The sequence below is a fragment of the Epinephelus moara genome, chromosome 19 (genome assembly GCF_006386435.1).
Source record: "Epinephelus moara isolate mb chromosome 19, YSFRI_EMoa_1.0, whole genome shotgun sequence".
NCBI classification, from domain to species: domain Eukaryota; kingdom Metazoa; phylum Chordata; class Actinopteri; order Perciformes; family Serranidae; genus Epinephelus; species Epinephelus moara.
Window position 1 is genome coordinate 33,321,223 of NC_065524.1, and position 17,638 is coordinate 33,338,860.

At 40.0% G+C, this 17,638-nt stretch overlaps 1 protein-coding gene across 2 annotated transcripts in view; it reads right to left on the bottom strand.

The window, feature by feature from the left end:
- Window positions 1-17,638, bottom strand: part of anapc1 (anaphase promoting complex subunit 1) — a 68,371-nt gene that overhangs the window by 31,231 nt on the left and 19,502 nt on the right. For both annotated transcript variants that reach the window (XM_050070871.1, XM_050070870.1), the window contains exons 19-33: window positions 17,168-17,299; window positions 16,990-17,064; window positions 15,334-15,435; window positions 15,045-15,214; window positions 12,577-12,668; window positions 11,275-11,423; window positions 7,965-8,043; window positions 6,844-6,880; window positions 5,678-5,751; window positions 4,415-4,593; window positions 3,543-3,629; window positions 3,235-3,374; window positions 2,763-2,881; window positions 1,483-1,613; window positions 962-1,102 (exon numbers count right to left, since the gene is read on the bottom strand). In XM_050070871.1, coding sequence (XP_049926828.1) covers window positions 962-1,102; window positions 1,483-1,613; window positions 2,763-2,881; window positions 3,235-3,374; window positions 3,543-3,629; window positions 4,415-4,593; window positions 5,678-5,751; window positions 6,844-6,880; window positions 7,965-8,043; window positions 11,275-11,423; window positions 12,577-12,668; window positions 15,045-15,214; window positions 15,334-15,435; window positions 16,990-17,064; window positions 17,168-17,299 — 1,707 coding nt within the window. The remainder of the gene's footprint in view (window positions 1-961; window positions 1,103-1,482; window positions 1,614-2,762; window positions 2,882-3,234; window positions 3,375-3,542; window positions 3,630-4,414; window positions 4,594-5,677; window positions 5,752-6,843; window positions 6,881-7,964; window positions 8,044-11,274; window positions 11,424-12,576; window positions 12,669-15,044; window positions 15,215-15,333; window positions 15,436-16,989; window positions 17,065-17,167; window positions 17,300-17,638) is intronic.

Here is a 17,638-nt window from a genome sequence, read left to right on the forward strand (position 1 = left end):
GTGAGCAGTTTCATTTAAGAACTATTTTCTTTCTACCCAACTACCAAAGTGTGAAACAACTACTCAGATATTTTCTCCTTACGTAAGCCTGTGTGGGGACGCCAGGGTTTACATTAACAGGCATTTGCCAGCTTTTTTTCTGGTACAAAATATAGTTGTCTGGCAGATAAAAACATCTACAGCCAAAATGTCCAGTGGGAAATATGCCAGATGGCATATCAATAAGCCAAATATTGTGTGAACATATTTTGCCGAGACAACTTGAATATAAATGTATATTATGCAGGCCAGATTTTAGATTTTATTTATCCATTGAAGCAGTACACAGTGCGCCCCTGCCTCTTTAGAGCATATGCCGCATCCACAGTGGTCATGGCCAAGTAGGTGATGGCATCATAGATCATGTTCTCCAAGAAGACCTTCAACACACTGCGGGTCTCCTCGTAGAGCAGATCTAAGGTATGCTTTTCTTCACCATGGCAAGCCAGACGGTGGATAGTGGGCTTGGTGATTTACGGTAACACCTTGCACACCGAGTCCTTTTCCTCCTTTGCCTCTGTCACTAAACCTCAGATTAGTCACTCTGTTAAACTGACTGCTTCTCCATTAGGCTTTTTTATTATTATTTAATTTGATCAGATGTATTGCTATTGAAATGTAAGCTATGACGCCCGGGCCACACAGCAGGCCTGAGCAGCACCACTTCGGCGCAGCTTCTGCTCAGCTTTTGGACACAAAGATCTGGAGTCTGGCCTATTTTTTCTGTGTGATGTGAGCAGTTTTCAGAAAAGACAGACAGTTAAATTTCCGTTTCAAAATTAAAGCTCCCTAACGATGTTTTTATGGACAGAATTGCTTCATTTGTTAACACAAGGATTTGTCCAGAATTCTGGAATATTAACGGCAATATTGGCTATAAAAAAAAAAAGTCTAGTGTAAAACCTGGTGCATGTGTGTTTACCTTGGTGAGGTAGTCATGTATGTTGAGTGTGGCCAGCTTGGTGAGGTGTCCGTTGAGGCCCAGGGCCATCAGGAAGCCTGCATACTCATTTGCCAGCTCTGGGCTCTTTGGCTTGTTGTAGGCTATCCAGGCTGAGTCCACCTTAACAAACAAAGAGAAAGTCACATTTATTCGCACGAGAATAAGGAAGGTTTGTTTACTGCAATAGAGTTTAAAGGTTTACAATGTCAAGGGGAGTTTGTCTGAATATTTCCAAATAAAGAAGTTTCAAGGAATGACAAGCCCTAAATACATTTCATGTCAATTAATTTTTATTGTATACAAGTATAAATCTCAGCCTGATGGTAACACTGGAGGAAATGCCTCACCAAAAACATTAGGATTTATTATGAGGACTTTCATTATACACGACAAATTGAATAGAAATCCAGCAAGGCAGACTGTAGAAACATGTAAGGTAGTCAGCTGCAGGTGTGGAAAAATGAACACAAGGCATGACAGAGCTGTGGTTTCAGGCTGACCTGTGAAGCAGGGGCTATTTTGAGTCCAGCAGCTACTCCGTTATGGAAGCTGGGCCAGCTGGTCATGTTGGGAGGAACATCGATGTTTCCACTGTTCAGATCTACCATAGTGTTCCTAGGAGAGGCACGGCCTGTGGTGGAAAGACAGAAATACACAATAAAATCTATTAAAAAAATACAAAACAAACAAAATCCTGATTTATTTTTCTGTTGATACAAATATAAGCACATAAAATATATAAATAAGAATGCATGAGTTACTGTCCAGCTGAGACACAGGGTGGCAACAGCTTTTCCTAAAGTCATTATAAGTGGTGCTGGTATGGGGCGTCGGTGGCTTAGCTGATAGAGCAGGCGCCCCATGTACAAGGCTGTTGCCGCAGCGGCCCGGGTTCCACTCCAGCCTGTGGCCCTTTGCTGCATGTCCTTCCCTCTCTCTCTCCCCCCTTCACACTTAAGCTGTCAATTAAAGGCTAAAATGCCCAAAAAGAATATCTTAAAAAAAATGAATAGATAAATAAGTGGTGCAGGTATGACCCTTTTCTGTATGTCAGCCCGCAAGTTAACATTGTTCAGGTTCCCTCAACAAAAACCGAATAGGATTTTTTCATCGGGTTTTGGATTATTTCAGAAAATAAGATCTGTGGCAAACAAACATTATGATACTTGCACGTTTTGTTCAGCAATCTTTGCCAATGAACACCATTTTTATTTATTTTTATTTTATTTTTTTAAATAACAGGGACAGTACATATTAATAGACACTTGCATGTAAATATGTAGGATTGTAGCCATTGGCTAATTTCCATCCTTTGTCCCTGGGCAGGTTGATGTTAATGTACAGTCAATAAAGCAGAGATACAATAGCAATAAAAGGTATATATAGTAGGTAGGTATATATATTTAGGATTTTTGAAGCTTAAATGTAATCACCAGAAGTAAAAAGATAATATTCAGCTATAAATGAAGCACACCACAGTCGCAGGACTGTGTCTGCATGATTGTCCATGGTCTCATTCAGCAACTTGTTAGCAATCTTTTAAAAACACATAAGAGCTTCAAAATTCATAGTGGGGTATTTACTGACGTACTTTATGTCAGACCAAAACATAAAAGTCTCTAAAGTCTGTGTTAATCATGGACCTTATTTCAGGCATCTAACCAAAAACCAATTAAAAAAAACCCACTGACTTCAAGACGAGGGAACCAGGAGTGCAAAAATGCTTAAGCCAATGCATTTAAAAAGTGAAAATCTACATATTTGAACATGATCACACTACCTGTCAGGTTGAGCTTTGGAACAGGTAAAGGTTCGGTCGGTACAGGGTGATAGGAGAATAGAGTGAAAAGGCCTCGGCCAACCGGAAGAGCCATGGTCCTCTGACACAACTGAAGCAGTCTGGGGGGAAAAATAACAAAGATGTGAACGAGTTAGAAATATTCTATAACTAACAGGAGGTGTGGGCCACCACTGATTACAACAGGCATCCCAGTGGATTCTCTATGTAAAACCACAAGACAAAGAAACAAACAAAAGATGTACACAGTGGAAAAAAAACATTTTTGAGAAAGACAGACTGATTTGAAACGGTACAACAATGTGACAAAAAAATCAGGGTCAGGAATAAGAAGAAAGGCACCACACAACAGGAAAATATACAACTGTGTTGCTGTCTGTGAGCACAGGCCACACACACACACACACACACACACACACACACACACACACACACTAACACACACTACACTCACTTGTTCTCTTTCTCCTCGATGTACTCATGATCAGAAACCTCTGGTAACTGGACAACACTGACCCGGACCGGCCTGGAGCTCTGCAGGAGCCTCCTCACCTCCTGGACCCTCAGATCCTGACTCCAGATCAGTCCTGTGACCTGGAGATGATAACATATGAAATGTTCACATAGGAACTCCTGAATTTGTAACACTTAAAACAGAATAAAAAAACACAAGCCTGTTTGGATATTTTTTAATTGATAAAAGGTTAGAAAAGATTATCTTTAGAGTGAGGCAGGCCAACAGCTCCAGAGATAATGTGTTACCTCTTGAATAATGTCCGACATCCCGTCTTCCTCCTCATCTGCTTCTGTGGTTGCAGGAGGCTCCAGGGACAGACCTAAAACTTCAGTCTGAAGATACACACACACAAATGAGTTACATATTCCCGTACGGAGAGATTAAGATTTATAAAATAAATAATAAATAATCATTATTTTTTTCTTCTTTCAAACATTATTTTGAAGATAGAGCTTTTGTAGATAGACAGAAAAGGTGGGAGAGAGAGGTGGGATGACTTGAAGCAAAGGACCAAGAGTTGGAATCAAACCCAAGCTGCTGCAAAAGACTCAGCCGATATAGGGTGCACAGTCTGCCAGGTGAGCTACAGGTCGCCTCAAATGTCTATTAATTTGAGGGGGAAAAATGGCAGCTTCTTCTATAGAACTGTAGCTGGTATGACAGCAAAGCATTTTTTGGTTACTATTATAATTACATGTTTTCAGACACCTTCAAAGTATTATTTTTTAACGTGGAATCCTCTGTGCATTGCAGGCACTGATAAGTCATTTAAGTCCCAGTAAAACAGAAGTTAGAGTGTCTTATGCTTCAGTACTGTGACGTATTTTCCAGTGAAACAAAATATGTGAAAGGTGTACCGTAACAAAAAGGATTTAAATCAAATCCCTCACATTTGAATGAACCGGGCTTAGGGGTTTAGCACAATACTGAGCAACAGAGTCCTCTGCCCCTCAATAGGGGCGCATTCAATCTGACAGTGTGCACCATTTTGCTACGGTGACAAGGTTTACATCAAAACTCTTCACTAGAGCTGGGAAGTCCAAATCAGTCCACAGTGTGTGTACCCTGATTTAACACTTCATAAAAAGCTCTGAGTGTTAACGTATTTCACACTCACAGCTTTGCTCTTGGCCAGGGTCATCTTGTGAGCTTGTTTGGTTAGATCCTGCCGCCCAATCAGCAGACAGACTTCCTCTGACCAATCAGAGCACGGCTGTTCCCGGCAGCGGTAGATGGCCTCTCTGATCGGCAGAGCCACACCAAAGGGGACGGACTCCAGGTCCTTCAGGGTGAAACCTACACCAGTGAAAGGATGAGAGCAGATGCATTATCTCTGGTTAAACAAAAAGCAATGTCCTAATTTAGAGACCGTCTTTCTCTTTGAGCTCTCATAATAATAGGCAGAAGAGCCACTCCTGTTTCAAAAGCTCCTCCAAATGCAAATATTTACTGTTTTTTTTAGGTCACCTGTGTTGGTTAGTGGTGCATTCAGACCATACACTCTACAGTTTTTGTTGGCCTGGACGCGCATGTAATGAATGCATGTAGACCAACATTATCAAAGCACTTAGAACATTCAAAATGTTTTATTGTGTACCTATTAAATGATGAAAAGTTACTGACAAAAAGTCTGACTTCACAAACACTCCAGACTTTGAGAGAGCCAGTTCCCGGGTTGAGGTTTTACAGGACAGATGTGAATGTGTAAATTTGCTTTGGTGTGAACCAGTGCAGTGCAGTGCTGAAAAGACGGTATGGCTACAGCGATCCTTTCTCTGTATTAGTGGTTCTCACACTGTGTGTGGCACCCCTGAGGGGGCATAAAGCCACTGCAGGTGGTGCATAGAAGACCAGGAGTCAGAGTGAAACAAAGCTAAATGAATATAATTTATGTAGGGAAAATAAAAACTAAAATATAGAGGCTCATGCACACCTTCAAAATCTTAGACAAGTGTGTAGGAGGAAAGTGTCCATAAGTGAGAAAAGGGAGTTCCTGCACACTGTCCTGTTACTTGCAATAAACTTTATTATATAAACATTGTTTAGGACATCAGACCTTCATCAGGTTAGGTGACGGTCTGATGAAGGAAATGTTGTTTATCTTATAAAGTTTATTGCAAGTAACAGAACAATGTGCAGGAATTCCCTTTTCTTTGCTTACTTAGAGAAAATAAACAAAGAGTTTGCTCATGCTGACCTTTGTTTCACTGAAATTCAACATGGATCCTTTTTCTTATTAGTTGCTTCTCCAAATATTGTTAATGATAATTTAAAAAATTGTGGGGAGGGGCGCACAAACTTTTTTCATCTTCTGACAGAGAAAGTTTTAAAACCACTGCTTTGTATACAAAAAAGCTAAAAACAGACATGCTTGTCTTACCTTCTGAGGTGAGCCAGACCACCAGCCGCTCAGCCAGACTCTCACTGGAAAACTGGACCTTCACACTGCTCTGTCTGGAATAAACAAAAATATAAGTTACAACAATGTTAACTGACTATCAAAACCTAACGAAAAGCACAATAAATGGAATAAACACTATATATCTAAGAAGAAATGTTAGTTTTCAGGATAAGGATTTTCACACTATTCCACTGATCTCCATGTGGCTGTAATGCACCAAGAAACTCAGTAATGCACCACCAGGGAATGAAGGCAATGAAGAAGACTACTGCTAGCTAATAAGGGAGTATATAATACAGGTTCATACATGTATTTTGGGTTTCTACTAAAACATGTTTATGTGCTTTGATGTTTAAAAACACTTTCTCCTCCTGAAAAAGCTCAGTCTGCTCTGATTGGTCAGCATTTCCAGGGCTTGCACATCTACACTCTCTGTACCTCTGCACCGTAATCACAGCAAGGTTAATGACTGTAACAGAAAATAGTGTAATAAATGCTGCTAAACCAAAATCTTCACAACTGGACATGTTCCAGCAGGAATATGATGCAAAATCAGGGAGAAATTAACAACATCAGCAACTAAGATTACAGGTTTCCCTGATGTTAGCATGTCGCTACATGTAGCAGTGTATGTGATGTGAACACTTGCAGTAGTGTGCCTGGAGCGGATGACCATATAAAGAAATCTGTCACGAGCTGACATCAGCTTGTCGCGAAGGTAGAAGAACAGCTGGAGAGTATTCACAACAGTCTGAAGCCTGAGGTTTTTGCTCACAGGGATCACTTTCACACATGTTAACCTTATCATTTGAAACTTTGTCCACGTTTAATATGAGCAGAAAGTAAGGAATAATAATATCATAATAGGTCCTCTTTAAGAAAGACTTGGCAATGTTTGAACTGAATGTTAACATAAGGTTTGAGTTTTTAAATGTGTGCGTGCCTTCTAAAATTATAATGCCATATTTTGTACAATATTCAGAGACACAAAAAAACTCAAGCCGCATGATTTACAGTGATTTTTAAAAAACCTGTTATCATGTATAACAAATCCTGTCATTGTAGCTGCTCTAAAAAAAAACAACCTAAAATTGCAAAGCTCTTCAGGCTCAAGCTCTTCCTCTCATTACTGCGAGCTGAATTACCTTCTGTAGTGTGGCTCACTGGCACAGGACTTCTGGCCTGAGAAAGTGGAGGATGAGAGAGACAGCAGGAGAAAGAGGTCAATGCGTTTAATCATTTGCTCTCTTGATTGTGAGATGTGATATCATACTAATTAAAACTCCTTAAAGGTAGGGTCTGGAGGATTTTCCAGTTGCTGTTTGTAAACACACATTCAAATTTGGCCCCTCCTATCAGGCTCAACTCTCCCGGGTGTACGGAGCCCGGAGGTACGGAAGAAGGCTTCACAGAAGAGGTTCAGGCAAGGCTCGCGCTGGTGCACGCTCGGACACGCTCGGGCACGGCACCTGCGCTCTCTCATTGGCTGGGGAAATCTCCGCCCAGAAGCGGTCCGAGCTCAAAAAAACATCAAAATACAGTTAAAAGGCAGGAGCTCTGCAAACAGAGTCACCACCACACATGAGTAGAAGCCCATAGGGGATGATTAAGCAGGATTTCATTTGTATATGTCTATATTTTGTTTTGTTTGAAAATCCTCCAGATCCTACCTTTAAGGAAAGTGTGCAACTCTCATCTGGATTAAAGCATGTTAACACATTCACTGACTGGCTGCTAAAAATTATGGGTAAAACGACAGTGACATTTTGTTCATGATGAGTGGTGGACTGCATTTATGTTGAATGACATGTTTGGCTTTGTTTCGTCGCAGAAAAATGTCAACACAGAGCTGGAAATAAAAAGAAAACAAAGCAGTCTCTCTGGATTCTTTCACACCGCCCACAGAGTCAATGACTTATTCTGTGTCAGTGGAAAAGAGGGTGATCAAACACCTGCAGCGACCGCTGTCAGCTCAGCACTGTATTCCTTTTTTTCGTTTGTTTGTTTTCGGATCACAACAAATAGAGGGAATCAGGTGACACACATACATGAGGTCACTGCAATCTGCCTTTCTTCTGTTTTACTGGACCCTGAAGCAGAGAACTATGGGACTGGCAGGTAATAAGAGCAGGTTGTCAATAAATGTTCGCATGCACAAACACACATAAACAAGGTCAAAGGGTTCAGTCAGACCCACACACAGTCCCAGGATGCAATCACAGACAAGCAAAATGCTCTTGAAGGGAAGTCACAGACACACACACACCTGCAGAAAGCTTGGCCAGGTACTTTGACACATCTGTTGAAATAGCATGTTCATCTCCAGTGATGTAGAGGGCATAACTCTGAGAGAGGAGAGACACACAAGCAAAGAAAAAGAGACAGAGATATAAATAATAGAAAGCAAAAACAGAATCGGCATCATTTGTACACAAACCTTAAAACATGAGATTTTTCAAGCTACGTTAAAATCTGCAGTGATTGATGTACAGTTTTTAAAAAATAAAAATAACTTTAGAATTATGTATCACCACATTTAATCTGTAGAGAACACACAGTTTATGCATGAAACATATATTTGCTTTTATCTGTCTATATGTGTCCACTTTAAAATGTTGAAATGTAGAGTGGGTTCATGAAAGGCAGGTACAATGAAAAAGAAATCTGTAAAAACTAATTGTCTGGCAGCCGGAGGGAGACTGAAGATACTGAGAGGCTGAGCAGAAAACAAATATTTAACCCAGGAGGCTATTTGGAATTATAGGGAGGCGAACCAGAGGGCCAGCTCATTAACCATTTCTACTGTAATAGCATTACTCTTCCTTCTGCAGACCCCGGCAGACATTACATCCATCACAAAATGAACCAGTATAGTGTAAGGAGAAACTGTACGAGGGTCAAAACAAAAGCTAGAGCGAGCAACCAAACATATAGTACATGTTAACATACTGTAAATGCACACACAGACTGACTGTTTGTATCCATGTCCGTCTGTCCAGTAATTCATTTTCAAGAACAGTGTGGTTGATATGAAGCACCCAAAAATTAGGCTCAGTTATTGTTACAGCCAATATTATCCATTTGCAGAATGCAGCGTCAGCAGGGTCAGACCTGCAGGCCAGTGCAAACTGCGCCACCTATAGGCAAAAAAAGGAAAAGCAGCAAACGTAATGATGTCGATGTGCACCATCTATCTACACAAACTAAACCCTATCTTTGGCGCTGATGTTTTAATATTAATTTTAGGTGTAACTGTAATCATAATTTACACCAGGCACTGCAAGAATAGGGCAAGGAAATCATTAAGGGTCCCAAACAGCGTGATAACAACCCTTTTTCCCCCCTGTGGAGGTCGGGAAGAAGGTGTCAGATACACCAGGCCAGCAATGATACCCCTTTTCCACCAATATGGAACTGGTTCCTGCCCAGTTTCTAAATCTAATTTTGAACCATTTAGAGCATTTTGACAAAACACTAATTGGATAAGAGCCCAAAAAGCTGGCTCGCAGCTGGAACCAAAAAAAAAATCCCAGCAGGTTTATCTTAACCTGAAGTGCAAACCATGATGACATCAGTGGGCGTGTCATATTCTACAGACTGGAAAGAGAGGATGGAAAAGTCAAGTGAGAAATTGTCAGAAAAAAGCGTGCAGTGATCAGTGTAATGCATGATTCTGCTACTACTGTTAACTTGTGATGTGTTTTGTGCAATGCTGTCAATTGATAACACATCCTTGATGACAATGGTTCCTGGCAAGACTGGTGGAAACACGGGCTGGTTCGGTCAAAAACGCCAAGATTTCAAGAATCCTAAAAGGATCTAGTTCAAGAATCAAAGCTGAAATGGAAAACAAGGGGTCTGAGGAGCTCAGGAAGAGCTTCTACCAACCGACAACAACTGCAGACCCATGTGGATGTAAGTCCACCTGACTGAACAGATTTGTCACTATGAAAAGTTTGATTTGCAATTTAAAACAGGAAATGCTACATTTAACTGTTCATAAGAACTTTTAATACCGCCAGTTAGGATAAATGACGCATAATTTGATCTATCTATATGTACACACTGTACATATCTATCTATATGTCCACATGTTTCTCTAATCTGTCCGTCTCACAGTCGTCATCGCCTCCGCCATCCCCTAGAGAAATAATGGCAGCAGGAAACGAGATTTGTTTTCAAGTGCCCTTCCTTGTTTATAAGTGAAGGTTGAATCAGTCAGCACCACACACATACATGCATGCATGCATGTACACGTCTTCAGGCGTAATTGCTCTTTATGTTCAAAAAAAGAATCACAGACATACTACACAAATAAATTATCTGACTGCATCTCAGTCAAAGCTGAACTCTTTACCCTCACTGTGTGTCTCTATCACACACACTCATCAGAAAGCCTGGGAGCAGGCTGAAAGTTTTAAAAGGCTGACAAAAGCTTCTCAAAGTTTAGTACAATACACACAGTGAGACATCACCAATATGATTTAATATATCTTAGTTTTTGACAGTCAAATCGCCTCTTTTGAAAGGCAAACTGCACTATTAAAATTTGACTTAACCTTTTCATAACAGCTGCAACTCTTCACTTCCTCTGGCATGTAACCAAATATGAAAATATCCTGATTGTGTGAGTTGTGTGATTTGGGTGAAGTGGAACGTACATCCCATTTTCTTTTTTCTTTTTTTAATTGTACAAATTATGATGATCTAAGAGAGCAAAACCCTTAATTTGTATTGATTGTATTCAAGTCTGCCAACATTGTCTCAAAAGCCAGGAAAAGACTGACTATTTAATTAATATTTACTCTGATTTCTAAAGCACAATATAGGAAATGTTTTTGTCTGTAATATATAAAATGAATACGCAGGGGTCTGTTTCTGGCTTTCATAAACTGATGGTGTCTTGTAAGCCCATGCAAGCCGAGCACAGTTGTATGCATGATGCAATAGTAAAAATGTCATTCATTGAAATATCTTTTAACACTACACTACTCTACACTACTCTACACATTAACCAAAGAAATACATCTGACATAATTTGCTCATTGATTGTATGTCAATGCTATTTAGGCACCATCAGATCAGTTCTTGTAACATGACTGCAATTTATTTTGCTAAATGTGATCCTGACTACAAACAATATATTTATTCTTCCATATTTTTTGGAAGAACAATATATGTGTTTTTACTTTTTCACAGCAATATTTCTCAAGCAGCAAGAAAGTCTTATGTCCAAATAATGACATTATATTTGGGCACAGCAGATAGGACATACAGGTTTAAAAGTAGGTCTGTTATCACCTACTTTAAAAAGATTTTGGCATCTTTGTAGCCGGGTCATCTAAACCTGTGATTTCTGTCTGCCTCTACTGTTAACTAAGAAAGAAAGACACAAAAATGACCTAAAAACTTAAAAGTTGATATGATTTTCCCCTGAAGTGTCAGGCCAATCTGTTCTGTTACATTATCCATGTCCTCTGACGAATGACACAAATTTTGTTTTGGTCACATGATGCACATCACACATTCAAAAAGGTTGAGATTGCTCAAGATGACAAATAAAACTTTGGTCGTACCAGAACCAGCAGCCTGGTCCTCTGACAGATGCCGGGCAGGTAGGGGAAAGGTGGGAGCTCCTCCCCTCTTAAACAGCTACTGAGCCAGCTGAGCACACAGGGAGGCTCTGACCTCAAGTAGGACGGACGCTGCATCTGACCAATCAGAGCTGAGGAGGGAGAGGTAAGGAGAAGGGAGACAAGGAGATATATTTTTTAAAACAGTACAGATTAGGGCACGTCACACCCTGATAGTCGACCAAATGTTGGTAGACCAGAAAGGTCATTAGTCGTCAAGGTTTCATTGGTCGCTTAGTCACAGAAAAAATAAATAAATTAAAAAAAAAAAAAAAAGTGAAACTCTATCAGGAGCTGCAACTTGTCAAAAATAAATCAAAACCTATATGACTGGACCATGTGGGAATTTAATTTGAAAGGACAGACACAGGAAGTGTCCACGCTCAGCAGTCAGACAGGAGTCAGTTTAATCTCCAGGGCTCGCACCTGCGATTATTCCACAGGCTAGTTAATAACATGTCGGGCAGGAAATCCAAAGTGTGGGATCATTTTGAGAAGGTGAAGGACGAACCCAAGGTGATATGTAAACTCATCTTCATTGGTCGACTACAAACATGACGTATCATCTGAAACATGGAAGTAGCTACATGCCCATTAGCCCACAGCGTCATTAACAGGCGGCTCATTCAGTGTGTGACGTGCACTTGTAGATAAAATATAGGCCTATATTAATGAAGGTTCATTAGTACGGTTTTGTATTTCTCTGTAATGTAGCACAGTGTTAACAATGTTACTGATACTATTCTTTCTCACACCTTCAACTCAAACCACCAAAATATATCATTTAATAATTAAATTAATATAGTAAACATGCAGGCGACTAGTCGACTAATGGCCCTAAATGACGACTATTGGTGGACTAGGAAAATTCTTAGACGGGGGAAGCCCTATTAAGATTAATGGTTATTTTTCTTAATTTAAAATACTATTAAGAGGAAGTCTGTCACACAGATTTTTTGACAGGTGCTTACAAACAGTGGTTACAGGCAGAACTTCACTAGTAGCAACTGAAAGGCACTGAACAAGATTTTCCTGTGAAGTGTCTTCTTGTTATTCAGTCAAACCCTGTGCATATTATTCACTGATTAAGACTTATAATACAAGTACCCCCAGACACACAAAGGATCACTGTAGACTGCAGTCGGCCTTTATCAGCAGCAGGCCACTCTGCCCTCTGTTTCACTACAACATGTCTTGTCTGTTTCCTGACTTGATACCATTATTAGACCATCAAATGAGTCTTACCCTGGTCAATGACACAGCTCTCGGTGAAGCCACTAATTAATGACGGGTAGTCTCTCCAGTACAGATCCACGTACTCCTCCAACTGGAGGTCTCTGCAAACAAAGTGAACAGTTGTTATATATTAACTGTACAACAATACCTCCACATGCATGAACACATCACACATCACAAAGTTTCTAATCTTTAATCGCTGGGTTATTCAGTCTGATTTGTAACAGGTCTTTTTATAGTAAATTGCTGCAGGACATTGAATCAAATCTAAAAATGTCTCCACATTCTCATAGAGTCTCCATGGCATTTAACTTGTTTTTGAGCAGTAATTAAACACGCGCTGTGAGTAATTAACAGCTGTGAGTCATGACCATTCAGCTTTACAACAGATAATCAATAGTTTTTAATCCTGGTGCTAAGACCTGACTCCCACACAATGTTCAGCTGTGTGTGAGTGTGTGCATGCACGCGTGTGTGTGTGTGTGTGTGTGTGTGTGTGTTATACACTGGGAAATAAAATGGTAAAATATATGTAAGAACTGTGTATGCCCGTTAAACGATGTTGATGTAAACCCTTTATCTCTTCTGCTTACAGTCTTTTCTATTCGTATTTCTGTCTGCGTTTAAGTCCATAATACACATACACATGTAAATAGGCCTTGTGTAGCTTTCTTTTCCTATTTATTTTATATGTGTGTGTTTCTGTTGATGCAAATAAAGTTGCATTGAACTTATTATAAAAAATATAACCACTACACAACTGCCATAAAAAATTATGACACTGCAGCTATTTCCAATTCTGAGGGGAAAAAAACTGTCAAATTCTGACAGGAAATGCACTTTTGTTACTACCTAAAATTAAAAACCTTACAAATATTACTACTAATTACCAATACCATTAATATCATAATACCTAAATATTTAAATGTGATATTAAAGGTACTGTTATTAAAAAGAAGAAGAAGAAAAAGACGCAAGAGAAGAAAGAGAGATACTTAATATTCAATAATTAATTCAATTTTTCACTCTGTTGCTATATACACACAGGCCTGAAATACACACACATGCACAAACAGGATCTATGCATTAAATGGAGAGATGTCAGGCGAGGGGGCTGCCTTGAACAGGCGCCCCGAGCAGATGGGAGTTTAGTGCCTTGTCAGCAGGCAGGAACCTCTCCAGCCACCAGTCAATGCCTGATCTAGACAGAGACTTGGGCCGGCAATCCTCCGGTTCCCAACCCAGGTCCCTATGGACTGAGCTACTGCAGACCCAAATTTCTGTTTTTTGAGGTTTTTACATCATTCTTTAGCTTCCCAGTAGTGTTCCTAATGTTGTCAAATCCAAACATTTAAATTTTGGTTGCAATCTGTATGTTTTAGTGTCAAAATAATATTTTCCTGAGCCCTGCTAAAAACGTTTTTTCCACGTCACCTGATGTAGATTTCTGCATGATCACGCCACTGCATATAAAAAACACCTTTGTACTGTGCCTCTTTGTGACTGATCCTCCAAAATAGCGACATTGCTGTAACCCCCTGACCAGCTTGGAAGCTAAGCAACAAAGTGATGTGGACGCCATGTTAGTTTGACTTTATCTAAAAGTCACAAAAAAAAACACAAACTAACTGAGAAATTCCAGCAACAGCTTCAGTTCCCCATCAAAAAGGGTTGTCTAACAGCAGTGTAAAGCATTGAAAGTATTACACTGACTATGGTTAAGTGCCTCATACAACCCTGCTTTAAAAAATCCACACTAACCCTTTCAGTTATTATTATTAATAACAACTCACCACACTAACATACGTCACTGCTTTTTGCTAACAGCTGAGTGGGTGTTTCCATTTGAAAACTCCTAAATGACGCAGATGGACCCGCCCTTTAAAAACTGAATCACTCCTGAAAAATGCCTAATAAAACAACTGGGATCATTTCAGCTTAACCAGTTGGCCTTATAAGCAGAAAGAGTGTAAACATTTGCACCATAATTCACAGCAGCCCACATACTAATCAACAAAGGCCAATTACTCTGAAGAGCACTTCACTCTCCCACTCCACCTGTTCTGTTAGCGGTCACTTACCGACCTGTTGAGGTTTATTTCTCAGTACATGTCGCTAAAGAGCCTTGATTACACGCATGCTTTGACTAAAAACAATGAAATGTTTTATCCTCTGGGCCAGAGTTAAATGTATTTGAGAGAAGGTGGGCCAGGTTTTGTTTGATGTGATAAAAGGCTCAAGTTGTTTCTCTGTGTTGTGACCTTTATGTATTAAAGCAACAGTTTCGCACTTACTCAGTTCTGTGTGGGCATTATTTCCCTCCTTATATCACTTTATAAACATAAAATACAGACTCTACTCTGCACAGCCAGCCTGCACCAGCCACATGCTATTAACATCCCTTGTAGCAGATAATAGAGACATAAATACACACACACACACACACACACACACACACACACACAGGCAGTGGTTACCTGGCCAGCTGTTGCAGCAGACAGACCAGTGAGGAGGCTCTTGCTCTCTGCAGCTCGTCCAGCTGCAGCTCCTGATAGAGCAGATGGAGAACGTAGAAAAGAGCAGGGATGTGAGGGAAGAGAGGAGCTGAACTGTCCAACTTCAGAGACGGACTGCAGTGAGGGGACACCTGAGACAGAGGAAGAAGAGGAGGGAAAAGGGAAAAAATTAAAACAGTGAGGGTACAAAGCAAAGAATGACATAGCAAACATAGCAATCCTGGAATTGTTAAAAGACTGAGTTACTTACAGAAGACAAGTCCACAGTTTCTGTGGTGAGAGTATTGTTGGAGCAGACAGGCTGGGAATTCATCTGACGGTGGTAATGAGACCCCAACAAGTAGTCCAAGTCCTAAAGAGAGAAGAGACAGATACAAAAGCCAGTGTAACAATGGGCTCTCTAACCAGTCAATGTTTTGAGTATAGAGCATATCATAGAAATAGAATGAGAGTAGAGTAGACATTCTCATTCGCATCAACACAGAAGGATATTCCAACGAGTGGCCATTTTTATGTGTAGCATTGTCATTGCTAAAAACTGCAACCACTGTAGCAGGCTGACGTCCGTATAAACTTCAATATAAACTGACATGCAGTAAGGTGAGGACTCAGCGACAACCAAACAAGCAGTGGAGTAGGAAGAAGCATAAAGAGGGGTCTTTTGTGCACTATCTCCATTGCTTTGCTGCTTGAGGGGAGTTGAGGACTGCTGGATTTAACTGTGTCATATTTCTATCGGTAAGTCGTCAAACTCCATTCATGAGTATCTCAAGTTATCTTGTATTCCTATGGCGCATATAACCACAAACAAAATAAGTAAATATAAAGCTTTGTGTGCAGCAAAATTATCTCCAGGACACATTGCTGCATTTCTGATGGATAAATATGCAGCTTGTTTTGGAGTAAAATAATAGGAACATTCAGAATTGGTGCATTGTTGTTTCCCGAATGAAAAAACAGACATTGCAATGTATCTTATAAATGTGTGTCAGTGTATTTTATGTCTGTTTTGTGTATTAATGGTGGCTGCAAATCATCACCACATCTGGGCAGGGTCACAGACTGATGGGGTCAACAGCATGCGTCAGTTTAATCAGGCTCATGCAGCTCCTCAGATCAAACACACACACACACTCTCACAACTACACAACACAGCCTAAGCCTCCAGCTGATTGACATTTGACAGTCATGTTTTGCTCTGATGAGAACTCCACACAGATTACTCAACAACCTTCCACCTTTAAATAGGATATTTTAAAGCTACTTTATTTATAATTCTCTCCATTATATGACACGTGTATTTCAGACACACACTTTCCACTGGGTTAACAGGGTTTATTTACAGTGCTGGGCTTTCCCTTTGTCCAAAACCATTCTGATGATCTTTTCTTTTGGCTGTGATTTACCAAACCACATAAAATTCTGAAAGCGAAATGACTCATTTGACTGGCACGTTACATTTGTTTTAGTCTCTCTACAAATACTTAATTTATCTTATTGTTATATTAAATGTTCCAGGTTCTCTTCCTAAATGTGTTGCGGGCATTAATATTTACTCATAACCTAGAAACATACAATAAACTTTTAACTAGCTTAAAAGTGATTTCCAGGATGTTGCCAAAAGCTTTCAGAGAAAACGTACTTTGTCATTGCTATTGGGCCTATTATGCATCTATCAACAGCATCTAGATGTAACAGTTGAGATATTAAAGAACATTTCCTGCTCTAGTTTTAAAATCGAGAAACTTTACCTTTCACAAGTGTTTCTTTGAGTATTTGTTTTCCACACACATGTAATATTCTTGACATTACAGGTCTACAAGTTATCTTAAACTATAAATCAAAGGTGATCACTGGTGCTAATTGTGCCACAAACTTGACCACTGATCACACGATCATCACACACCTCTTCAGAGCCGCCATCAGAGGGACGAGCCTTCTTGGCTGCAATCACCGGAGAGAGAGGCACTTCAAAATGCAGCTGCGGTAAGAGGGAGGAGGACAGAGAGCAAGGTCAATACATGCACATGAGTGCTTCAAGTTCAAATAAGAATAGATTAGAAACACTTCTACAGCTGACTCACGTTTCGTGTCCATGCCAGACGCTCTGTGTTGTAGCCCATCAGTGTCATGAAACACGTGACAAACAGGTTCCACTCTGCGTGTGCGCTGGGACCACCGGGGGCGTTGTAGATGTTATACCACTTGACCAAAACCTGTGTAACAACATGTGGACCGTTTTTTCACAATTTATTAAATCAGCCAACTTAAGTTTCTCCATTAACACAAAACCGCTTTATTCCAGCAAAGGAAAACATTCCTATCAATTTACATGTACAGTATCTCACATAAGTGAGTACACCCCTCCCATTTTTGGAAATATTTTATTATATCTTGTCATGGGACAACACTATAGAAATGACACTTTGATATAACTTAAAGTAGTCAGTGTACAGCTTGTATAGTAGTATAGATTTACCTTCCTCTGAAAATTACTCAAAACACAGCCATCAACATCTAAACAGCTGGCAACATAAGTGAGTACACCCCACAGT